This window comes from Pyrus communis, chromosome 10, assembly GCF_041283825.1.
Source record: "Pyrus communis isolate YQ-2024b chromosome 10, ASM4128382v1, whole genome shotgun sequence".
Lineage (NCBI taxonomy): Eukaryota > Viridiplantae > Streptophyta > Magnoliopsida > Rosales > Rosaceae > Pyrus > Pyrus communis.
Window position 1 is genome coordinate 27,396,870 of NC_142574.1, and position 25,463 is coordinate 27,422,332.

At 36.8% G+C, this 25,463-nt stretch overlaps 3 protein-coding genes and 2 pseudogenes across 8 annotated transcripts; 4 read left to right on the top strand and 1 right to left on the bottom strand.

Annotated features, from left to right (window-relative positions):
• Window positions 1–2,228: 2,228 nt before the first annotated feature.
• On the top strand, window positions 2,229–4,921 carry LOC137729078 (monolignol oxidoreductase AtBBE-like 15). Its single transcript, XM_068467900.2, has 2 exons — window positions 2,229–3,494; window positions 3,980–4,921. The coding sequence occupies exons 1-2, from the start codon at window positions 2,409–2,411 to the stop codon at window positions 4,541–4,543; spliced, it is 1,650 nt and encodes a 549-aa protein (XP_068324001.2). The 5' UTR covers window positions 2,229–2,408; the 3' UTR covers window positions 4,544–4,921.
• Window positions 4,922–8,699: 3,778 nt separating this feature from the next.
• On the top strand, window positions 8,700–10,466 carry LOC137730078 (monolignol oxidoreductase AtBBE-like 15 pseudogene; annotated as a pseudogene). The gene has a single exon (XR_015951864.1). The product of XR_015951864.1 is annotated as a monolignol oxidoreductase AtBBE-like 15 pseudogene (transcript).
• A 1,585-nt stretch (window positions 10,467–12,051) lies between these two features.
• Window positions 12,052–13,649, top strand: LOC137728489 (tetrahydroberberine oxidase pseudogene; annotated as a pseudogene). The gene has a single exon (XR_015951865.1). The product of XR_015951865.1 is annotated as a tetrahydroberberine oxidase pseudogene (transcript).
• A 2,021-nt stretch (window positions 13,650–15,670) lies between these two features.
• On the top strand, window positions 15,671–17,344 carry LOC137729639 (berberine bridge enzyme-like 22). Its single transcript, XM_068468633.2, has one exon. It carries the CDS (start codon window positions 15,761–15,763, stop codon window positions 17,342–17,344), a length of 1,584 nt encoding a protein of 527 aa, XP_068324734.2. The 5' UTR covers window positions 15,671–15,760.
• An 817-nt stretch (window positions 17,345–18,161) lies between these two features.
• On the bottom strand, window positions 18,162–25,201 carry LOC137729638 (uncharacterized). Of its 4 annotated transcripts, XR_015952478.1 has the most exons (10): window positions 25,004–25,201; window positions 24,856–24,911; window positions 24,625–24,739; window positions 22,632–24,136; window positions 20,555–21,918; window positions 20,256–20,383; window positions 19,508–20,148; window positions 19,266–19,378; window positions 18,601–19,110; window positions 18,162–18,391 (listed from the first exon to the last, which is right to left on the bottom strand). XR_015952478.1 is itself a non-coding variant. In XM_068468631.2 (8 exons), the coding sequence occupies exons 1-8, from the start codon at window positions 24,919–24,921 to the stop codon at window positions 18,795–18,797; spliced, it is 4,248 nt and encodes a 1,415-aa protein (XP_068324732.2). In that variant the 5' UTR covers window positions 24,922–25,138; the 3' UTR covers window positions 18,513–18,794. The 4 variants fall into 4 exon arrangements, 1 of the variants encoding a protein (XP_068324732.2); XR_011068023.2 differs by having other exon boundaries at window positions 24,856–25,138; XR_011068022.2 differs by having other exon boundaries at window positions 18,162–18,397; window positions 24,856–25,138.
• Between the last annotated feature and the right edge of the window lie 262 nt (window positions 25,202–25,463).

Here is a 25,463-nt window from a genome sequence, read left to right on the forward strand (position 1 = left end):
GGGATGTTTGTTTTTTATCTTTCCTCGTCCACTTCCATCTTTTGCATGCCATGAATAATATGTATTTAATACTTGCATGTATTTAATACAATCATTACGGACTGTCAGATATATTCATTTGAATAATATATATTTAACACAATCATTGTCTACCCGTTGAGATGATGATTATATTAAATACAAGTAAATATTGTAGCAAAATCTATATATTATATTACCTGTAAATATACATAAAATCTAATTGTTATTACACTTGTTTTTTATAATTTATTTTAATAATGAAATTTAAATATTAAGTAATAGATAGTGATTGTACAACACAAATTTATATGATTTAATATGATTTGTTTTATGGATTATTTGTCCCTCATGCTCACTTTAGAGATAAGAAAGAAAGTAAATAATCTCAATCATAGTACCCACCCAAGCCAACCCGCCTTAAGATGGCTTAGCACCACATGAAAACATAGATTCTGTGAAATTAGCTCTACATGTGGCCCTGCTTTCCTCATACATTCCCATCCACCAAATGTCCATCCCTAGTCAATATTATTATCCTAAATTTTTGGTTTTTTTTTTTTTTTTTTGGTAAATATTGAAAGTTTGAAGTGCACAACTAAATATTTGAAGGACCAATAAAAATTTCATTTTTTTTCAGTGTTTTAAAAAACGGTTGAGGCGGCCGCCTGGGCGCCAGGTGGTGGTGTTCCGCCGCGATTAACTCAAAATCGTTTCTTAAATCCACAAGGTCCGTGCGGACGCTGGGACGGATCTATTAAGGGACCTGGGTGGTCCTGGGACCACTCGGAAGCCCAGACTAGTGGCTGTGAGACCTCCGCGGACCACCCAAATATGGGTATATGGTGGAGGAGAAAACAGCGGCGACGGCTGCTCTGTCATGGCCTTCTGCAAACCAGAAGGTGGAGAAGAAATGAAGAAGACGACTAACCATTTGGTGTTTGAAAACACTCTCCTCAGCCACGTGGGAGGCCTTTTAGCCTCACCATTTTTATTAAAAAACTAAAAATCACGTCGGGTTGCTTTGCTATACAGTCCACTTTATCAATTCTAATTTGTTGTCTCCTCCCCCACTCAATCCTCTCATTCCTAAATTTAAGTGTTATATTTTAGTTTAAATTAATACTATAAAATGTCTTGAATTATATTTTATCTCTCTAAATTTAATTTATTTAACTTACTAATCATTCAAAATGTCTTAAGTTATATGGTATATATGCTTAATATGTTTTTAAATTTTGAACTTGTTGGATACTCTTTTTGTATTTTATCATTCTTTTATTATCTTATCCATGAATTTCATACAAGTAGAATTTTTTATGTGTCAATATGCATTTATTTACAAGATATACAAGAAATTTACCTAAATTCACCTAGGCGCCCGTCTAGATTCCGCCTAGGCGCTAGGTGCTAGCTCGCCGCCCAACTAACGTCTAGCGTTTTTTAGAACTTTTTTTTTTTTTTTTTTCAAACGATAGCGTTAGTAGGTTAAATTGTTAGTTGTTAGAGAAGAAGAGGAGATGGAGATGGAGATGGAGATGAAGATCCGACTAAGCACTAAGATGCATAAATATATTGCTTTCCGTCATTATGGTAAAGCGCCGGTTGCAATTCCCTTTTTTTTCTAATACAATAATATATGTATACCAAGAAAATATAGTATAAGGGTCTACCATAGTTTTAAGTGGCAAGTCGACGACAAACCTATTTTAAATAAGGATTTTTTAGTCCGAAACCGAAGCTCTTGTATTTTATCTAGCAAATTCAAGAAAAATAATTCTCTGATTAAAGTATGTATTTTAAAAACTTGAACTTTTGGATATGAAATATTGATAAGGAAAAAAAGCTGATCAAATATATTGCACGTTCCTTTTGCCCAGAAAAATGAATTTTCTGATTCGGAACCATTTACAATATACAGGGGAACTTGAATTTAAAGCAAGAACATGATAAAACTATGTCTGGATAATCAAAACATTAATTGTAAAGGACCATGAATTAAAAGAAACGGTAGATCAAAGATGTTGACTACTGCTGACTTGGTCCATACTCCACACTCTTCACACACTTGAAGAACAATACCAGTACATACGAGATAAAAAAATATGTATTTATTTGTTAAAATCTCATGTATAAAATAATAATATATGTGACGATGTAATAGTCACAATTTGTTATTATAAAATAAGCAGAAAAAATTATACCATATTAACTATTTGGCAACAATCATCCATAACATTTTTTTCATGCCAACGCCACATGACGTTTGCATTAGCTCAAGAAGACGTTGCGGTGTCAATGAGAGAATCATGCTTCTATAAAGCGACACACACCATCATCCACTTTCCCAACACCACACCAAGCGAATACCTTAAACGAAGCAATTAGGCATGAAGCATCCAATTCCAAACGCTTCAATTTTCTCATTGTTTCTTCTCCTGATTTCAACTCCATGGGCACATCCTCTAGCTTCATTACAAGAAGATTTCAGCCAATGCCTCTCGGAAAAATCTGAGATTTCAATCCCATTCTCCACGGCCTTGATCACCCCCAACAATTCTACATTCCTCCCATTCCTACAATCCTCAGCACAAAATCTTAGGTACTTGGTCCCTACAGCGCCAAAGCCTGAGTTTATCTTCACACCATTGCATGATTCCCACGTCCAAGCTGTTGTCATTTGCTCAAAGCAGCTTGGAATCCACCTCAGAGTCAGAAGTGGAGGCCATGATTATGAGGCCGCCTCTTATGTCTCCCAAATCGAAACGCCTTTCGTCGTTGTAGACCTGGCCAAGCTTCGATCAGTCATCGTTGATATCCAAGATAACAGTACATGGGCTCAAGCTGGTGCCTCCATTGGTGAGGTTTACTACAGAATTGCAGAGAAGAGCAAAACACATGGCTTCCCTGCCGGGCTTTGCACGAGTCTAGGCGTTGGTGGGCACATAACCGGAGGTGCATATGGCTCCATGATGAGAAAATATGGCCTTGGAGCCGACAATGTCATCGATGCAAAAATCGTTGACGTGAGTGGCAGAGTTCTCGATAGAGCAGCAATGGGAGAAGACCTTTTTTGGGCAATCAGAGGAGGAGGAGGAGGAAGCTTTGGAATCATTCTCTGGTGGAAGATAAAGCTGGTTCCCGTTCCGGAAACCGTCACAGTTTTTACTGTTCCTAAAACCTTGGAAACAGGCGCTACAAAAGTCCTACATAAATGGCAACAAGTAGCTGCCACTGAGCTCGATGAAGATCTCTTCATGAGAGTCGTCATACAAGTGTCAGAAGGTGGCAAAACTGGCAATAGAACTGTCACAACTCTTTACCAAGCCCAATTCCTTGGAGGTGCTGATAGATTGCTTGATGTTGTTCAAACCAGCTTCCCTGAGTTGGGATTGACCAAAAAAGATTGCACAGAAACAAGCTGGCTCAAATCTGTGATGTACATAGCAGGGTACCCAAGTTCGACCCCACCTGAGGTAATAATCATCTTACGTATTTGTTCAGGCTCATATAGGACTACTTATGTTAGAAATACTTCTACTCATAAGTGCTTTTGTTAAAAGTATTTTTACTATAAAATGTCAAAATTTTTATTTAAAACCCAAGTAATACTTAGAAAACCACTTGAAAGTGCTTCTTGAAGCGCCTAGCTAGCAAGTGCTTTATGAACAACATCAAAAATACTTTTCTCAAGTGTTACTGCCAATTATTTATTTAGAAAACTTTTGTTATTGTAGAATGGATTGCATAATACTCTTAGCAGTCCCAAATAGGCCTTTGGCGGAAACAATTTAATGCGTGAGGACGTAGCCCAATTATTTGTGTGAATCGTCATATATCGTGTGTTCTTTGCGCTTGCTTGTTTCTAAATGAAGTTTGGACATTCACCGTGTTCGTTTTACTCTTTTGGTGGATCTGCGGACTAAAATTTTATTTGTTGGTGCCTTTAAATTCCTAACAGGTTTTGCTTGAAGGAAAATCTACGTTCAAGAACTACTTCAAAGCCAAATCAGATTTTGTAAAAGACCCAATTCCTGAAAGTGGGCTTGAAGGTTTTTGGAAGAGGCTGATGGAGGAAGAGTCTCCTCTAGTAATTTTAAACCCATATGGTGGAATGATGGGTAGGATTTCAGAGAGTGCAATCCCTTTCCCCCACAGAAAAGTTCTCTTCAAAATCCAGTACCTTACCACATGGCAGGATGAGAAAGAAGATGAAGGAAAGCACATGGATTGGATCAGAAAGCTTTACAACTACATGGCCCCTTATGTCACAATGTTTCCAAGGCAGGCGTATGTGAATTATAGGGATCTTGATTTGGGGGTTAACAAGAAGAGTAACATAAGCTTCATTGAGGCAAGTGCTTGGGGGAATAGGTATTTCAAGGACAACTTCAACAGGTTGATTAAAATTAAGAGCAAAGTGGATCCTGATAATTTCTTCAGGCATGAACAAAGCATCCCTCCTCTTCCACTCCCTGCAAGATCTAGAACTCGAGGCCATCACCATACAAAACAGAACAGCTAGATTATGGTGTTTGCAGCATGGTAAGTAAGGATTTGTTTGGTTTGATAAGTGTGCTTTGTTGAAGGGACTACTTAGCCAATTATACCTGGTATAGTGATTTTCACATTCCCGGTTTCTCTATTTGCACTCATCTCTTTGCTTCCGCCTCTAGTTATTTTTTAATTTATTCGATCTAAAAACAAAGAGAGAAATGCATAGGAGAAAAAGAAAGTGCGAAAATCACCTATCATTTTATATAGACTAGAATAAAGTCATCAAAGAAGTATCTTGGTCTCGCCATCCAACTGTTGTAGAAAAGTGATGTTAATGTAACTGATATGAGGGTTGCAATAATGTGTTTGTAGGAGATAATTGAAATAAAAGTTTCTTTTTATTTCATTATTTAATTTATAAAATAAGGTTAACATACTACCATCTAATCTTTTAGAAACTACCAAAATTCGAAATTATATGACTGTTTAAATAAAAGAGAAGCTTGAAATTCAAATTTTCAAAGTAATCCGAGTTATTATAGCCCAACAGCCCACTTCATGGGTTATATTTCAACAACCCAACTGATTTTTAGTCTCACTTTACATCTTAAATTGAATCTGTCATATTTTGTCTCTTGAAAGTGTAAAAATTGAGCAATTTCACTTCATTTCTATAAATTCTGACTCATGACTTTTAAATGAAAGGGCAGTATGGTTATTTCAGACCGTGCTAGTTGAGATGAGCCATTAGGGTTGGCGATGTATGAAATTTTCAAACTGCCCTAAACCTCTAAAACTGCCAAATCTCTGCCGCCGCAGACATAAATAAAGTGACTTAACTCAATTTTGGCAGTTTTAATAGGTGAATGAGGTAAATCCAATTTCAAAAATATAGTAAAATTAAAAAACAGTTTCAGACCACGAATCAATAAACAAGCCTAAGAAAAACTACAAAGAAGTTTCCTCAGTTGGAAGTCTAGAGCCTGAGAACTGCAAGGAAATAAAATAATTAAGCTGGAATTATGGCGCGTTTACGTAACGGTAATGAAAATATGAGGAATTGAATTAAGGAGGAATTGAATTGAGAAGAAGTTGGAATGAGGAGAAGTTAGAATCGGATTCCTATTGAAATTGTTTACTTAAATGTTTTGGAATCAGAATAGAATTCCATAAAGCTGTTTACTAATTCAGCAGAATCGGAATATAAACTACTATGATTACTAAAATACCCTTGTCCCAAATCAAATATTTTATATATTTTAATGGGTTTACAAAGGATAGTCTTGGAAATAAAAAAAGTAAGTGATGACATATAAGGAACAAAAATATTATTCCAATTGTCCAAACAATCAGTAATTGGATTATCGCCTATATCTAGGAAATCCAATTCCACCAATACAAGGAATTGAATTCCAAAATTTCTATGGGCCCCATTGCTTTTTTGATTCCTTCATATTTAGTAAACACCGTAATATTCTGTAATTGAAATTCAATTCTACATTCTCATTCCGATTATAAATACATAAACACGCCCTTAGGCTAATTTGATTGCCCAAGATTTATCTTTTGACTAAACCCGTAAGGCTGGAAAACGAGGCAGGCCTAATCATGCATATATTGGGATATTTGTGGTGGAAAATGGAAAAGGGTCCTCGATTGATTCTTTTCTTGGGGATTCAGGGATCTTCTAATCGTGTCTGTTCATCGTATATCGTGCGGTCAGAAATCATTTAAAATTTAAAATTTAAAATTAAATATAAATACTACCTAACAAAAACTGATCGCACAATGTACGATAAACAGACACGATTACGAGATCCTCAGGATCCCCAAGAAAAGAACCCAGCGAGGATCATTTTCCATGGAAAATGAGTGTCCGCTGGATCCTTTTCCGTGGAAAATGAGTGTCAGATATATCAAAGTACATGATTCCGGAAAGAGATCTTTTCCGGATCTCTTCTACCAAGACCACTAGATCAAGTGATCCGGACCTTTGAAATTTGATTCAACGGTTAAAAATAGGGACCCTCTTTAAAAGTTATAATAACTTTAACCGTTAGATCAAATTTCAAGGATCCGGATCACTTGATCCAGTGGTCTTGGTGGAAAAGGTCCGAAGAGGATCTCTTTCTTATAATTCCATATCAGTGTTGAGTCATTGATCAAGGTGATCTATAATTTTTTTTTTTTTTTTTTTTTGTGATTCGAATTAAATACTAAATTGTCATTAGATAAATGGATTCTCGAAATCTTAATTTGTTAGAAAACGGGCTAAACAAACATGCACGTGGGAAAGTATACAATAATTGAACCCCCAAATTTTGAGTTATTAGACTATCTCTAAAGAAGATGTCAAATTTTGAACATAAAATTTAAATTTTGACAGCTTATGTGGCACTTTGACATCTTTTAAAGTTTTGTTCTCCAACCAATATGTCAAATTAAATTATTATTTTATTAATAAATTATTAAACTAATTAAAATTTAATAAAGGACTTTTAAAGTTTAAGCAGCAATCTGTTCACTTTCCTTGATTGAAAAGAAGAAAAAAGTAGAATAATTGCATCGGTCAACTCAACATTAATTATAATAAATGATTAAAAATTAAAAAAAATACATTTAATAATTAATAAAAAAAACATTTGAAGCTGCTATCAAATTTGACAGCAACCTCTTTTGCTGCCAATGCATGTCATCGCCACATAGGATTTGGCACTTCAGTTGAAGAATATTAGTGTGGTCTTTTTTACTGTTATAACTGATGTGTACATTTTGGCATCTCCTCTGGAGATGCTCTTAGGAGAGGGATCAACTTCTTGTCTTGAACAAATTTTTTGTATCATATCAGTAAAGTGTTGGATGCTGTTAATTAGGGGTGGTTTTTGTACATTACTGTACCAAAACTTCTGTACCAATTACCATACCAAATATTTGGTACGGTAAAATCTATTACCATTACCGTACCAAACTTTTGGTATATCGAATATCGGTATACCAAATAGTTTGGTTGGTATGGTATGTCAATGGTAATTGCCACTTTATTTTACGCCACTTAATCTGCCCAAAATCTAATATTTTTTTAATTAATGTAGAAGTGTAAAAAATATAGAAAAAATATATAAACGCTCGTAATGACAAGTTTTACAACTTTCGTGAAGAACTTAACTTTGAAAGTCGCCATTATAATCATATAAATCATAGATCAAAATTTAACCGTTGATTGTTGTTTACATTTAAGCTTCATTTTTCTCATCAAATTTTGTTTTTTTTCAGATTTTCTTTTTTGAAAACATGATCTATTAGAGGATGTAGGAAGATGAACGGTTTGGATCGTTGATATTATGTTCAGAGTTTTACAGTTAGTGAAAATATTGCTTGATGTTTATAAAGTTTCTACAAACTATATGACATCGACTCATATTTCAGTTAACCATAAATATCAAAACGTGATATCAAAGATATGAACTGTTCATCTTCTTACATCCGCCAGATGATTATGTTTTCAAAAAAGAAAACTTAAAAAATGAAATTCAGTAAGAAGAATAAAACGTAAATGACAATCGACAGTTAAATATAAATTTAAGGTTTATGTATTATTGTGTTGGATTTTGAAGCTGACCTTTTCATGAAAGTTGTAAAGCTCGTCACTATGAGTGATTGTATATATTTTTTTTTTTTACATTTTTTACACTTGTACAATAATTATTATTAATTTTATTAATTTTGCCCTCAAATAATTATATAAATAAATACATAATATAATATTAATAATATTGATAGGTACGGTATACCACCGGTACTGATTTTGGATACCAATACTGTACCGAAATAGTATGGTACGATACAAATACCGTACCATTACCAATTGGTACAAATTTTTGGTAATAATTTGGTATGGTATGGTTGGTAGGGTAATTTGGTAAAAATTTCCACCCCTATTGTCAATTATGAATAACATATTTAAATGAGTTTTTATTTTCACTTAATACTACGATTTAGTGGTATTCTTCTTCACTTATAAGTGCAAAATTTTATGTTTAATTCTCGTCAAAGGCGAAATTCAATTCAAAATGATTTGATATCACTAAAATGATTCCATATCCACTAAAATGATTCCATATCCACTAAGAGACCTTCAAACTTCTATAAAGCTGCACAAGACACTTGGCTATTTCCTCAGCACCATCGAACTTCCAACAAGCAAAACAAAATGCTTCCAATCTTTTCAATTTCTTCTCTTTATCTTTTCCTTGTGCTATCAATTTCATGGGCACATCCTCCACCTTCAACACAAGAAAATTTCATCCAGTGCCTCTCACATTATTCTAACACTTCCATTCCATTCTCTTCAGACTTTCTCACTCCAAAAAATTCTAGCTTCACTGCTGTCCTTGAATCATCTGCACAAAACCTCCGGTACTTGGTCTCTTCATTGCCAAAGCCGGATTTTATTTTCACACCGGTGCATGATTCTCATGTGCAAGCCGCTGTTATTTGCGCGAAAAAGCTTCGAATCCATCTCAGGTTCCGAAGTGGAGGCCATGATTATGAAGGCCTCTCCTATGTCTCCCAAATCGAAACACCTTTCGCTGTTGTTGACCTTGCCAAGCTTCGATCCGTCAGTGTTGATATTAAATCCAACACTGCATGGGTTCAAGCTGGTGCCACCATTGGTGAACTCTACTACCGAATTGCAGAGAAAAGCCAAACTCATGGTTATCCTGCCGGGATCTGCACGAGTCTAGGAGTTGGTGGGCACATAACTGGAGGTGCATATGGTTCCATGATGAGAAAATATGGCCTTGGTGCTGATAACGTCGTTGATGCACGAATCATAGACTCGAATGGGAAAATTCTTGATCGGAAAGCAATGGGAGAGGACTTGTTTTGGGCAATAAGAGGAGGTGGAGGAGCAAGCTTTGGAATCATCCTTTGGTGGAAGATAAAGTTGGTTCCAGTTCCACAAAATGTGACAGTTTTTTCAGTTGCGAAGACCTTGGAACAAGGTGCCACAAAGTTCCTCCATAGATGGCAACAAGTAGCTCCATTTGTTGATGAAGATCTCTTTATCAGAGTTTTCATACAAGTATCAAATGACAGCAAAACGGGCAATAACACTATCACAACTGTTTACCAAGCTCAATTTCTTGGAGATTCTAAAAGATTACTTAATGTTATGCAACAAAGCTTCCCTGAATTGGGTTTGACAAGAAATGATTGTACTGAAACAAGTTGGATCAAATCGGTGCTATATATAGCAGGGTACCCAAGTGGAACTCCTACTGAGATTTTGCTACAAGGAAAAGCTACCCTACCCAAGATCTACTTCAAAGCCAAGTCAGACTTCGTCAAGAACCCGATTCCAGAAATTGCGCTCGAGGGGCTATGGAAGAGGCTGCTCCAAGAAACCTCTCCAGTGATGCTTTTGAATCCTTATGGCGGAATGATGAGCAGGATTTCTGAAAGCGCAATACCTTTTCCCCATCGAAATGTTCTCTTCAAAATTCAGTACTTGGCTGGATGGCAGGCTGGAGATGAGGCAGAGCACATGGAATGGATTAGGAAGCTTTACAGTTACATGGCTCCTTATGTCACAACGTTTCCAAGGCAGGCATATGTGAATTATAGGGATCTTGATTTGGGGACTAATAAAAAGAGCAGTACAAGCTTTATTGAAGCAAATTATTGGGGTTACAGGTACTTCAAGGACAATTTTAATAGATTGGTGAAAGTTAAGACCAAAGTTGATCCTGATAACTTCTTCAGGCATGAACAAAGCATCCCGCCTCTTCCACAAACTTAAGGCCATATATAGATGGCTAGGAGCTTCGATATGGTGTTTGCAGAAGCTTAAGGGTTTCGTTGCTATGATCTGTGTGCTCTGTATATGCTTCTGTTTAGCCAATTATATACATTGGAATAAAATTTCAGAGAAGTCTATTTGCCCTCTATTCTCTAGTCTCAGTGTTTTGTAAAGTAGTGTAATGTAACTAATTTGCACTCTGCAACAATGGGTTTATTGTGGTAGATAATTTAAATACAATATTTCTCATCATAGATGAGATTAGATTAATTGGCCAGGATAATATGCCGGCCCCTTTACACCTAAGTTTAAAACTCTCTCCTCGTTGATTAAAGTAGTTTAGAATATAATATACCTTATAAAAAATCTGGCTTAGCCCAACTTTTCTCTAATTTTTAGGCATTAGTCACTCAGCTAAGTTTTGTAAAAGAAGAATTTACTGTTAATTATACTCATCAACTAATTTGTAAATAATTCTCAACAAAATGTAGGTATCCATAAGCTCAAAAAGGGGGGAAACAGTAAGAAAATGGGGAGAGGGTCCCCAAGGCAACTAGGGGACAAAGTGGTAGTCTTTTTTTGTTATGGAAAAATCAAATTCTATTTATATTACTGTTCTCCATTCACATGCTCGGTACATCCATTCTGTAGCCACTAATTCGAGAGCTGGTGCTCCTTGGTTTCTTTGTTGTGTATGATTATCCCCAGAAAGAAAACCAGCCTCAACTTTGGAATGAGTTACTTCATCTTCAGCCTGCTAATGCTCCTTGGATCCTTCTTGGAGATTTTAATAATATTCTTTATCTAGACGAAAAGGTGGGTGGCTTAGAGTGTTGATAACTATTAGAGTGTTGATAAGTCCAGCCGAGCCTCCATTCACCTCTAAGGCCTCACTTCTCAATTTTTATCCCAGTTAGAATTTTAGTTCCGTCATTTATCAGATCTTCAGCGGAACTGTCCATCCTTCCCTCTCTTCAGACCCCCAACGCAACCACCTTACCTCTCCCTCCCAAATCTCACGACCAAGCCTCATGCCTCGTTCCCAAAATTTCATTTGTATGCCCATTTTCCAAATTCTCGACAATCCAATATCATCCCTTCAAGCCCAATTCCTTTTTTGGGTATTCCATTTTATTTGAAGGAATTGAGACAGTTGCAGAGAGAATGTGAACAAAGAAGAAAATCTTTTTTTTTTTTTGCTTTGATCTTAGATGTCATTTTACAAGAAGGTAAAATTGGTATGAATTTTATTTTATTTTATTTTTTAAAAAGTGGGTGGAGAGATAAATCAATAGGATGGGTTTATCAGCACTACGTTTTGCCTCATGAAGCTTTGTATGCCTGGCAGTTTGACAGCTTTAGTGGAATTGCTGCTGAGACTTTTCTTTGTAATTTTATTATCTTATTGGAAAAAAATAATAATAATACACTCAAAAGAGTTTTACTCATTAATTCAAAGGGTTGCAAACAAAAGTTAATACGTCGTTTTAATTTTCCCTTGCAAAACTTGCTAACTGACCATTGATTGTATTTCAAGAAAATGTTCAAACGTTCTATACAGACACAAGCATAATTCTTTATAACTGATATCATTAATAAGGAAAAATTTTATTTCAGTTTTAATGTTCTTTAATTTTCTTCCCGTTAATTTTTTTCTTACATATTTTAGGACAAAAAATTAAAGTATAAATGAAGCAGCTAACAGAAGTAAAATATTGGTGGGGAAGCAAGTCATGGCTCACCTTCTAACATTTGCAATAGTGTCTCTCTTCTCAGTTTCTTCTGCAACATATGACCTCATCCCGGAATTGAATTTTTATAGTTGCGTTGGCTTCCATTCGACAGGATCCTTGACCAACGTAAGCACATTTTTGTTCGACCCTCATTCCCCTTCATTTTCGTCTGTCTTTGAGTCCTCCATCCAAAACCTCAGATTCAACAGCACGAATCAGAAGCTTCAATACATCATCACACCCTATCTATACGAACACGTGCAAGCTGCCATCATTTGTAGCAAAATACATCGCTTGCAGGTCAGGATTCGAAGCGGGGGTCACGACTATGAGGCCCTCTCTTACAAAGCTGTTGTACCCTTCATCATCATCGATCTCGTCAAGCTTAATAAGGTTGAAGTCAACAGCAAAGAACGCATTGCATGGGTTCAATCCGGTGCAACACTTGGTGAGCTTTACTACCATGTTGCCAATAAGAGCAGAGGAAAACTTGGTTTCACGGCCGGTGTTTGCCCTACTATTGGTGTTGGTGGACATATTAGCGGCGGAGGTCAGGGCGTGTTGATGAGGAAATTTGGGCTTTCAAGTGATAATGTTGTGGATGCAGTCATGGTCACCGCAAATGGAGGTATTGTTGACAGACAATCGATGGGGGAGGACTTGTTTTGGGCCATTAGAGGAGGTGGAGCTGCAAGCTTTGGTGTTGTACTTGAATGGAAGATCAAGTTGGCTCCGGTCCCTCCGAAGGTCACGGTTTTCACAATCCCCAGAACCCTAGAACAAAACGCAACCAAATTGGTTCACAGGTGGCAAGCCATTGCATCCAAGTTTCATAAGGATCTGTTCATAAGAGTCATTCTTTTTGTGGGAAAAGGTTCCAATGGTGGCAAAACAATCCATGCCAACTTCAATGCCTTGTTTCTTGGCACCATTGATCAACTAGTCCCATTGATGAAAAAGAGCTTTCCCGAGTTGGGTTTGAAGCCCGAGGACTGCAAGGAGATAAGCTGGATTCAATCTATTTTCTACATTAATGGTGAGAACCCAGGGCAGCCATTAGAGCTTTTGTTGGACAGAAACCATGTGCAAAAGGGCTTTTTCAAAGCCAAAAGTGATTTTGTGACAAAACCCATCTCAGAAAAGCACTTAGAAGCCATATGGAAGGTGATGCAAGACGGTGAGGCTCCTGGTATAATGATTTGGGATCCTTATGGTGGAAAAATGGCTGAGATTTCAGAAGATTTTACTCCATTTCCACATAGAGCTGGAGTCTTGTACAACATTCAGTACTTCACGAAGTGGTTTGAGGGGGGAGCTTTGGCTGAGAAGAAGCATTTGGAAGGGATCAATAGGGTTTACAACTTCATGGCTCCATTTGTGACCAAAAACCCTAGGACTGCATATATTAACTACAGGGACTTGGACATTGGAAGAAATATCAAAGGAACTTTGGAGGAAGCAAAGGTTTGGGGTGAAAAGTATTTCAAAGGAAATTTTGAGCGATTAGCCAAGATAAAGGGTAAGGTTGATTATGAAAACTTCTTCAAGAGTGAGCAAAATTTTGTGCCAATTTAAGAGTTGTTTGATTTTATAATCAAATTGACGAATTTTAATAATACCCTCCCCTCCATCCTTTTTGCTGTATTTTTTTTTTTACTGGGATGGGTGGTGAGTTTGATTGGCACGCCTGATATGGCTCTCGAGTCACTTAACTCAGCATTGGGCAGAGAGGGCTTAGCAAAGGCCAATCCAGTTGTCAGATATAGCAAGGCTAATGAGAAGATTAGACTAACATAGTTGAACAAGGAACGATACCGCAAGATTAATGAATGGGATAACAATCCTTATAAGCATGATTCAGTTTTAGATCATGATATTCAATGCGGTTAAAAAATCTTTTCCATTCAAAACTCTAATCACGCTAAATAAAACGGCTAATTGACTTGATGACCAAAATAACTTTTTACCGAAGTTCGCTTATATTTAAGACAATTAGAATTATCATAATAAAAACTCACATGACACTTAAATAAATGTGTAACTTTTTACCGAAACTCGTTTATGTTTAAGACAATTAGAATTATCATAGTAAAAACTTATGTGACGCTTAAATAAATGTGTACGACATAGAAGAACAATGAGAAACATATAAAATACTGGATCAGTAATGTGGATAACCATCAACCCCTTGTATGTGCCGCATCACGTTTGAAAATGTCAGCAGATCTGACCCTTTCAACACATGTTGCTCCTAGAAGCCTAGAACAGGAGGATCGAGTCAGGCATTTTCACCCTCGAAGAGAAGAGATTTTTCAGTGTGATCGGCACATAAGATGGTACATCACGTGTTATTATACAAATGATGAGATTTGTGTGTTAAAAAATTAATAAGCTTAAATGTTAAAATGGTCCCTGTGTTTTAGTCATTAGGCCAATTTAGTTCATTTGTTTTCAATTTAGCCAATTTAGTCCTTGTGTTTATCTCTGTGAGCCAATTAAAGACATTTCCATCTAATATTTGTTAAAAAAAAATTCATAAATTATTATAAAGTTATTTATCAAATTTTTTATTTGATTTAAAATATTTAAAAATGAAATAAAACTATAAAATAAAAGAAAAATTATTCTCTTATGTGTTATTATCATATAAGAGGAAGGGTAATTATATCTTATAATTTTTCTTATGAATTTTTAAACAGAGATTGAATGAAATATTCTTAATTGGCTAATAGAGATAAACACAATGACTAAATTGGTTAAATTGAAAACACGAAAACTAAATTGACCATTTGCCTATAACACAGGGCCCATTTTGACATTTAAGCTAAGTTAATAACTTAAAAAATAAAATTTCTCACCACTTACATAAAAGCATGTGGTATACCACCGGCGTTCTTGTTACAATGAAAATTTTCTCCTTGAAAAGAGAGTGAGAGCTAGCCGGTGCATAAAACTGTACATGATGAAGATTTCGTTCTAGATGGAGCTTTGTAATTAGTTGGCTTGCAACCATGCAGAACTCAAAGCATATGGAAGTCCCACATGCATTAGCCTATATATTTTGCCAATTTGCACCAAGTGGAATTGGCTACTATACTTCATTAATAAGAATGAATTCAGTTGGCTCCTTCAACTAGTGCTTAACTATGAAAAGTGACAAAAAATTAAAACACTCATTAGCTTTTATATGCTTATTTTTTCACTTATCATCAAATCATAATTTGACATTGAAATAGTTAAATATTTTATAAAATAAAATTAGATGACTTGCGTCTCAACACATTATTGATTACAATTTAACAAGAAAACAGTAAGAGTAACTTCAAATGCCGAGTGCCGAGTGCCGAGTGCCAACTAAATTATAAGCAAAGGACAACTTTTGGTTTTAATGTGGCAGATGATAGATATTCTCAATTCACTCCATCGGAATCATCGCTTTCTTTGGTTTTGTTCCTATACACGCAGCGGATGAGCAGAAATAAAAACAAGCCGAATTCAGCATATCTAATAGCTAGTTAAGTTAAATATTCCACCCACACCAAGAAAATATACCACTCAAAATACATACATACATACATACATAGATACATACATATATATACATATATATATATATACATATATATATATACATATATATACATATATATATATATATATGTAGCCAAACCAATCTATCAAAATCTAAAGGCCTAAATTCCTGAAACAGATGGAGTTCATTGCACTACTAGCTTCTTTGTTCTTGGTCTCAATTGCTTCGGTAACTTCTGTTTCAATCAGTGGTGAAAATTTCTATCAGTGCATGGCAGACTACAGCAAAATTTCTGACCAAAACATTCACACCTCAAACTCTTCTTTGTATTCATCTCTTTTGCAATCTTCCCAGCAAAACCCTAGGTGGTTAAACTCCACATTAAAGCCTCTTCTCCTTGTCACACCTTCCCATGAGTCTGAAATCCAAGCAGGTGTTCTTTGCAGCAGGAAACTTGGTCTGCAAGTCAGGGTTAGAAGTGGAGGCCATGACTATGAAGGCTTATCTTACCTCTGCAAAACCCCATTTATCATCATTGACCTCATCAATCTCCGTTCCCTCGAGGTCAACCTTGCAGATGAAACAGCTTGGGTGCAGTCAGGAGCTACACTTGGTGAGCTTTATTATAGCATTGCCACGAAAAGTGGGGTCCATGGATTTCCAGGAGGTTTATGCCCTACTGTTGGGATCGGAGGGCACTTGAGTGGAGGTGGGTTTGGAACCCTAATCAGGAAGCATGGCCTAGCAGCTGACAATGTCATAGATGCTCGGTTAATTGATGTGAATGGAAGAATCCTTGACAGAAGAACAATGGGTGAGGATTTGTTTTGGGCCATTAGAGGAGGTGGGGGATCAAGTTTTGGGATCATAGTTTCATGGAAAATCAAATTGGTTCAGGTTCCAAAAATCGTGACAGGCTTTACAGTTGACAAAACCCTAGCAGAAGGAGCTACCAGCCTTGTTCACAGGTGGCAACATATTGCAGACAAATTTCATGAAGATCTTTTCATCAGAGTCATAATTCAGAATGTGGGGAGTGGGAATCAGAAAACGGTTCAAGCATCTTTCCAATCACTGTTTCTTGGAAAAATTGACAGGTTAATCCCACTGATGAAGCTGAGCTTTCCAGAGCTGGGATTGCAGGCAAAAGACTGCATTGAGATGAGTTGGATCCAATCTGCCCAGTATTTTGCTGGATTCCAAAAAGACCAGCCCTCAGCTGTCTTGCTATCAAGAAATCCCCTCTGGAAGATGAATTTCAAGGCTAAATCCGACTTTGTGAAAAACCCAATACCCGAATCAGGACTCCAAGGGATTTGGGAGAGGTTTCAGCAGGAACAAAATGTGTACATAATTTTGGATCCATATGGTGGCAAAATGAATGAGATCTCAGAACATGAAATCCCATTTGCTCACAGAAAAGGTAATTTGTTCAACATACAGTACATAGTGAAGTGGGATGGAATTGGGGTGGAGGAAACCAACAAGCATATCCACTGGATAAGAATGCTTTACAGATTCATGAGCCCTTATGTTTCTAGGTCCCCAAGGGGTGCCTATATCAATTACAAGGACCTTGATTTGGGTGCCAACGAGCAAAACACAAGCTACTTGGAGGCAAGTACTTGGGGCACAAGGTACTTCAAGGGTAACTTCAAGAGGCTGGCACAGGTGAAGAACAAGGTCGATCCAGATAACTTCTTCAGGAATGAACAAAGCATCCCTCCTCTTCCTTCTTTGTTTGAAATCACAGAGGTTTGAAACAAATGTTTCTTCAGGTTTAGGTGAATTCGCTGTCTATTCAATGCCAGGCATAATGAGTACAAGGACCTCAAAAAAAACTCTTTTGTGTCCTGTTTCTATGATGAAATCAAGTGCTTTTTCATATGCAGATATCAAGTAAAAAAACATAAGCAAAAAATCCCACTCGTAAGCTTATATGGATCAACCAGCATGTGAAAAGTTAGTCATTAGAAAAGTTAATATTTTCTTACCAAACAGTACCGAGCAACATAAGTCTTGTAAGATTTCCCATAGTGAAGGAATTAGCAGCTAGCATTTTCTTTTAAGAAAACTAATAAAAAGGGCTTAAAAACTTTGAGTTCTAACGATAAGGACAAAATAAAGGGTAAAGTGAATAGTACCAAGATTGATTTTTTTTGTGTAAAAATGTGATTTTTCGTTAAAATAAACAGTACCGCAGATTTTTCATTAAAACTCCCTTTTCTTTTAAGAATCATCTGGTATTTCATGCCACATATGTTGAAAGTAATACCGGGATTTTCTTTCTCTTACCTTCATTTCTGTTTGATCTCTGTTTTTAATTTGAGAGAGCAGATGACAAATTTGTTTCTTTCCTTTACCCACCAATTTAACTCTTAAACTACAAATTTTAGGGTTTCTCTAGTATGCACTGATGCATGGGATATGCTGAGATTTAAGCGATTAGATTCTTAGCCATTCGATACTTGGCCACACATCTTAACCTTTTATTCATTAGGTGTATGCCTACATTATAATATAGTAAAATTTTCTGCAAATTTTATAGTTACTGTATAATTTTCGGAGAAATGTGTGGTACTGAAAAATGAATAAAATATTCTTCAGATGTAGGCCATACATTATAATATAATAAAATATTCTGCAAATTTGTCTCTATATGTTTTTCGAACAAATTATTGTGTGGTACTAAAACGCCAATTGCATAGTGTAATAATCTACTTTTTGGAATTGGTTACTATGATACCTCTTTTCTTCAAATTGTCAAGTGTCCTTTTGTCCCGAGACATTTTTGCAATTTGCTCTCTTCTGTACCTTACAATATTCCACTTAAGATGTTTAGGAAAAGAATAAAACTTAATTCACACTCTGCCACTGCCAGGCATGATAAGTTGATCAAGAATTTAAAGTGATGTATTTGCAGGAAAGGTTAAAGCTCAACAAAATTTATTCATCTGGTGCAATGAATTTCAAAACAAAATCTACACTCCATCACAGTAACTGGCTCAGAAACTTACAAAGTTCTTCGGTGAAAATAACAGAAACGCATTCCCGTCGGATGTCTCTGAGTCCTCAATTTCTCCAAGATTTCCAGCCTACTCAATGGTCGAAATCAACAAAATTTCAACGATTCTCACAACAATCTATGTGTACAGTTCAACACATCAGAGAACCCTTGCAGTCCAAGTACGACAAGCTTTGCAAGACTGTCTCAGGCTCGGGTCTTATTTACACCGGGTGTTTGTAGAAGGTCGAATGAAAAATCTTGTTGCTTCTTCGGCAGCAAAGAAAACCACTTTCTTATAGACTCAGCTGGACCGGACTGACTTGCAATGGCTGCAGAGTTCGCATTATTCTGAATAATTGTTTTGAAATCAGAAAAGAGAAGCCCCAACAATGCCGTAACAGTGGCAATTTGAGTAGGAAGACCGACACTCGTTGCAGAGTCCCGACATAAAAATGCAGATAATTCCCCCCTCAAGATTTCAACTTCTTTATCTCCATATCCAAGGTCATTAACTCCGATCCTGAAAACAAGTAACATATCGTTAAACTCAAGTACTGGCACAAGTAGCATTACAACATTTGGCTTTATATAAAGATTAGAAGAAAGTAAAGAAGAACAATAATTCCAGCAGATAAAGAAAAAGAAAAATGCAAGGGAAAGCAATCAAAGACATACCTCCCAAGCTGACCAAGGAGAACAACAATTCCAGCAATCACATTCTCAGCCATGCATGATTCCATAACTTTTAATAGCCGAGGGATAATATTAGCACTTGTCCATTCCCAACTCTGCATTCAAAAGAGAAAAACAAGCAGCGAGTCCAAAAATTAGTACCTAATAAACCAATAAATTTACCCAAACCGAAATGACAACAGCAAATTGAGAAAATTCATACTCAGAAGGATATTAACACATACCATGTTGATTGCAACCAACTCCACCAATGATAGGAGGTCACTGAGATCACAATCCATGAAATTGGTAGGAGTGTTTGATTGAATAGAAGCATTCATTTGGAGCCTTTCTAAAAGCAATGATGTAGCAGAATCCATAGAAACAGCATCCTCAAAAAATGGGCAATTGATACATGGACTGAACATGGTTCGAGAATTGCTCGCAGATGGAATAAAAGAACTAGCAGTATCTGATGAGCTTACTCCCTCAAGGTATGTAACAATAGATTTCAAAATAATCACTAAATTGGAATTGCCAAAGTTAAAAAACTTCTCTCCACCCAGATAAGCAAAAACATGTAGGATAGTCAGAATCAATGAATGATTGGACCAGCTAATCAGCAAAATATTGTAAGACATCTCGCAAATAAAACCAGTGTGGTCAATTGCTGCACATATTGATGCTAATACAATGCTCCCTGCTACCAACTCATCGGCTGATGCAGGTCGAGAGGATATATGAACCCCATCAATCAGGGTCTCTGAAGATTTGTCCTTACACACCACAAATCTTCCATTTATTAGGAATTCCTCCATGATATTAAGTGATTCCTCCAAACTACCAAATTCTGCAAATATGCTTCTCCCTTCCCAATCAGACATCACTGCACAAGGGGAAAAAACAGTATGATTAATGAACAAAATCCAGGATGAAACCAATAATGGCTTTCTAAATTATAACAAACATGATCAAGGAAAAAAATCAACAGACCTGAGCACATGTGTCCAACATAAGAATCCAAGCAGGGGGTTGACATCCAATTCAAGCTCCCAAATTTACTCAAAGCAGCAGTGGAGAAGTTAAGCAGCAACAATGAAAACAATACGCAAACCTTTTCCCTATACAGGATCACCAAAATAAATCAATTAGAACATATATCCACTAGTAAACTAAGCATAAGACCTCTTTATATATATACCAACTTGGCAGTTCGAAAATAAAACAAGATTAAGATCAATACAAGGACCATGAGAGAGAGAGAGAGAGAGAGAGAGAGAGAGAGTATTTACTTGGGAAATAGTTTTTCTTCAGTCTTGACAGCAAGCAGAGTTTCTCGCACCCTCCAATCTGTATCAGTAACCAAAGGGCATTGTGTAATACAAGCTCTGAAGGCATAACGTATCCTAGAAATGCTGCTGCTGTCTTTAAAATTAGATAACACCACATATCCAAGTTCACTTCCAAGGGGGAACACAGCCTCCACATTTCTTGCAAACGGAGCATCAGACATCAGTCCAGCACCAGAGTCCTCGAGATCACAAGCTTTTGTAATTGCAGAATTACCCAAACCGTTCCCGCTCTTCCCTAGTATGTCAAGAGCATCAACTTCAACTCCACAAGAGGGTGGCCGTTTTTCTTTACTTGACAATCCTTCACAGTAGGATTCCTTTAATGAAGGTTTAATCTTATCTGCACTGTATGCTTCAAGGCCTTGAACCTCAATCTCAGGAAGTGTAGGAGACAGTGGCATTTCCATTGCCATCCTGTAGCATTCCTCATCAGAAGCATTGTCCAAGTCTAACAGTTTCAGGTAGTCCCCATCAGTTACTTCATCAAAACTTGGCAAAGTTTCAAAATCACTTGTAGCAGACCTATTTATGCCTTTTCTGCTTGCTTGAGCAACCCCTATCAGCTCATTAGCATTTAATGGAACTTGTCTGCAAACATTTGCACATCGAAAGACTTCATTTTCAAATTTATCGGCCGTATTTTCCTCATTCCTGTCAGCATATTTCTGCATTGCCAATTTATCTTCAATACCTTCATTTCCCTTTTCATATAGCATTCCATGCATTGCATTACCCTGCAGACTAGGAAGGAGATATCTCCCTTCTTCATAAGGTATTTTCATTTGCTTGTCCAACAAAAAATGCAAAACAGAAAGGTTTTCCTCTACCCGCAGGTGCAACTGCTTACCCTCTGTATATAAACTCTCAATTGATTCAACTACCTGAAGTATCCTCTTTCTTTTCCTGCTATGCTCATTAACTCTTCCAACCCCATCAGTTCTAACAGGACTTCTGACACTGTTTTCAGCAACCACAGCAGCATTTTCATTGCAATTTATTTTGGTAACCTCAGCAGACAAGTTGGATATTGTTGGTTGCACATTCTCTTCAACCAATTTTTCCTGTGAGCCCACCAACTGTCTATCAGAAAAAGATTCCATACTGGAATGTATTGCACAACTCTCTAACATTTTTCGGTTAGAGCCTCTGACTGGAGACTCCAATATAGAATCAATACCTGAGATAGAATCACTGCAATTTCCTCCAGATAAAAGAAGAAATGGTGTAGTATGTTGCATGGCTTCCCTTGCATCCAAAACTGGGCTGCAAGGCTTGAGACGCTTAACTCCACTTTGAAGGTTCATCTACAAATTGCACAAGTCCATTTCAGTAAGCAGAAAAGAACTACAATGTTGTGAAATTCAAATTACTGATAATATTCGGGTAAATAGTGTAAAAGTCCAAGAAAGAAAGATTATGCATGTTAAAGACAAGACATACCCAAAAATATTAAATAAAAACCCATGCATTGGAAGCAAAACTAAATATTTGAAAGGTTAACTGGCATAAGTCACATGTAAGAGGAAACATGCAACTCTCTGACACAAAACTACAACCACAAAATAGGTGCGCGAGTAAAATTATCACGTTTTCCCCATTTCTAAGAAGAGACCAAAAGAGGAGCTGAGTATTTTCTTTCCTATGTTTCTACTTGTACTTGGAGGTAAAAGAAATGTTTCAGGGCTAGACTAAAGAGTTCAAACATATGACTCACCAACTTAAGACACCTTTTTGAAGTTTGAACCTTGTTAGTGTTATTCTGGTATTATTCTAAAACTTTCCAATCATCGAACCAGATTACAACACTAAAAGCCATTAGATGAATAAGGTTCATTTGTCATCAACAAAGCCTGAAAAAAGAAAATAAATCAACAGTAGCTGTAGCAAATGCTAAAACATGTACATTATGCTCCGAGTATAGATTCCTAAACACTATCATGAAAGCTAACAACACTAATTATCTACAAAATCAAATTGAAATACGGTAGCAATAGAGATTAGGCTGAAGAAAACGAACCTTTTTTGGGTTGTCTATACCTTCAGCACTATGTGAGAAAGCTTTATTTAGCATACCCAGGCGCTGTGAAAATTGATCAAACTCCACTTGCAAGCGACCTAGTTCTCGTTGCAAGATACTGTTACGACTTCTTTCCAGCTTGACCACTTCTTTAGCATGTTTTTTTTGCTTTTTCTCAAACTTAAGTTGTTTCTTCAAATAATTCACTTCTACACTTTCAGCACCCCTATCTTTTTGAAGTTCTACAGCAGATGCATCAATCAATTTTCTGGAGGATAATTCCACAATTTTCTTCTTAGCGTCGTCCAACTGCCTAGACAGATGATCAGCACGAGATTTTTCTTCCATAGCCTTCTTCCAATTCACTTCCACAAGCTTTTTCTGCTTTTCAGCTTTCACCCTCTCTGATTCTGCCCCTTTTTTCTCCTTTATTACCTTCTGTTTTTCAATTTCATACCTTTTGTTCACTTCCTCAAAATATGGATGCTCCAAAACCAACTTCAGTTCATCTGATTTACTCTCTTGGAAAGCTACCCCACTTCTATTGTTATCAGATTGGGCGTTTGGAGCCTCATCCAATTCTCTTAAACGCCTAATTTCATTTATCTCCTTCTGTAACTCATCAATCTTTTTCCTACACTCTACCAATTCCAAAGACAATCTTTCAACATGACATTTTTCTTCCATAGTCATCTTCCTATTGGCTTCAGCAAACTTCCTTTGCTCTTCAGCCTTGGCCTTCTCTGAATTTGCAATCTTTCTCTCCATGACCACCTTCTGTTTTTCTCCCCCAATCTCCTTGTTTGCCTCAACAAGCTTCAATGTCTCAGAAGCCAAATCAGAACGTGCTTTATAAGCTTCTTTCTTCAGCGCCTCCAACTGAAGCTCATAATTCTCAGCCTTTTCTCTTTCAGTATTGGCATGCTTCCTTTCGTCATCAGCCTTACTTTTTTCAGCTTTAGCAGCTTTTCGTGCTTCAGAAGCCTTCTTCTTCTCCACTTCAACAATCTTACTTTCTGAGTCTGCTCTTTTCTTCTCTCTCTCAATAAGCTTCTTGAGATGATTAATTTCCTTTTCATAGTCAGCAACTTGAGCTTTAAGAAGGTTTACTTCACCTTTATCTTCAGCATCTGCATTTTCTCTCTGCTTTAGAGAATATATCTCAGATTTCAACCCAGAAATATCGTTCTCCAGAGATGCCCTAGCAGCAGATTCTTTTACTTTCTCCTCTTTCTCAACATCGGCATTCTTACATGCTAAGTCTGCCCTTTTCTTCTCTCTCTCAATATGAACATTGAGACGATAAATTTCCTTGTCCCGGTCAGAAACTTGTGCTTTGAGAAGGTTTCGTTCACTTCTATATTGAGCATCTACATTTCCTGTCGGCTTTAGGGAAATATCAGATTTCAACCCAGAAATTTCTTTCTCCAAAGATATTCTAGTAGCAGATGCGTTTTCTTTCTCCTCTTTCTCAATATCTGCCCGTGCTCGCTCTTCCTCTAGTGCTGCAAGTACAGAGTTAGAAAAGCAAGAAAAGGAGGTCAGTCACTTGGAAAAGTTATAAGCACACTCTCTATCATAACTATTTACAAACTACCATTGCATATTGACTGGACAGCTTCAGAAAACCATTTCATTTTAACCTAGTTTTGCATCTGGTTCTAGATTTCGACACATAAAGTGACATCGTGTTTAACATGAAACATACAAATCTCACGGGTAAACTAACAACATTAAAGCATAAATTTGAACAGAAAGGGAACTAAAAAAGTATAACCTGCTTTGACAACTAACTAAAACTTTAAAAAATTTCAACATAAAACAAACAGGTACCCAATTTACAGCTACTTGAAAGGAGCTTCAGACGTGAATTTCGTTAACAATCCCACAATCCAAGTGAGCCACGTTCAGAAATTATTAACATTTCAACAGCTTACTTAACAATACTAAATTTTTGATGTCTCAAAGATCCTATAGATCCTATAAAATTTACCTTTCTTGAGATTGGAATTCTCGGCTTGAGCTCTTTCAACCTCCTGTTGAAGTAAGTGCACAGCTTCCCGCAGTGCATTCCGTCCCTTTTCGAGCTTCGAGTACTTATGTTTCCACTGCACAGCAAGCATAAAATTGGGTAACAATGAAATCGAATACCAATAAATTCAAAATATTAAAACTTCAGAAGAAAAGAAAAAAAAAATGAAAATTTGAAAAATTGAACCCTTACCGTTGCACAGCACGAATTGACCACCTGGGGATTCACTGGCCCGTCTGCCACCATTGCTGCAATCATGTCGCCAAATCAAAGAAGCTTTAGAAATGAGAGGTGAAAAGTTAACGAATTGATGTAGAGAGAGAGCGAGAGAGAGTCGTACTGGTTCTATTGCAGTGGGACGAAGGAGTTGAAGTGGTCCATTAACAAGTAGCAAAAACCCTAAATCCCCAAATTGTTGATGAATCTCTCAACGCAAAAGAGAGCGAGAACCCAACACAAATTACAACTGACCATTGAATACTGGCAGTGAGAGGAAGGAACCCTATTTGGTTTGGGTCGGTAAACCCGATTCCTAATCGGATCCTTAAACCCCACAATCCTCTTTTTCTTTTTCTTTTTTTCCTTTTTTTTTATTTTTTATTTTTTTTAAATTTTGCACTCTCTCGACCACTTGAAAACCAAAAATACACAATCGGACTGCATTCTGGTCTCGGCCCACATTCAGATCCAAGTCCATTTCAAACCAGCAATTAGCCCAGCCCAATATGGTATGAAAAATCAAATGTGTGTGGTGGATGTATGTTTCAAAACTGAGCGAACAAGTGTTGCAGTATTATTGG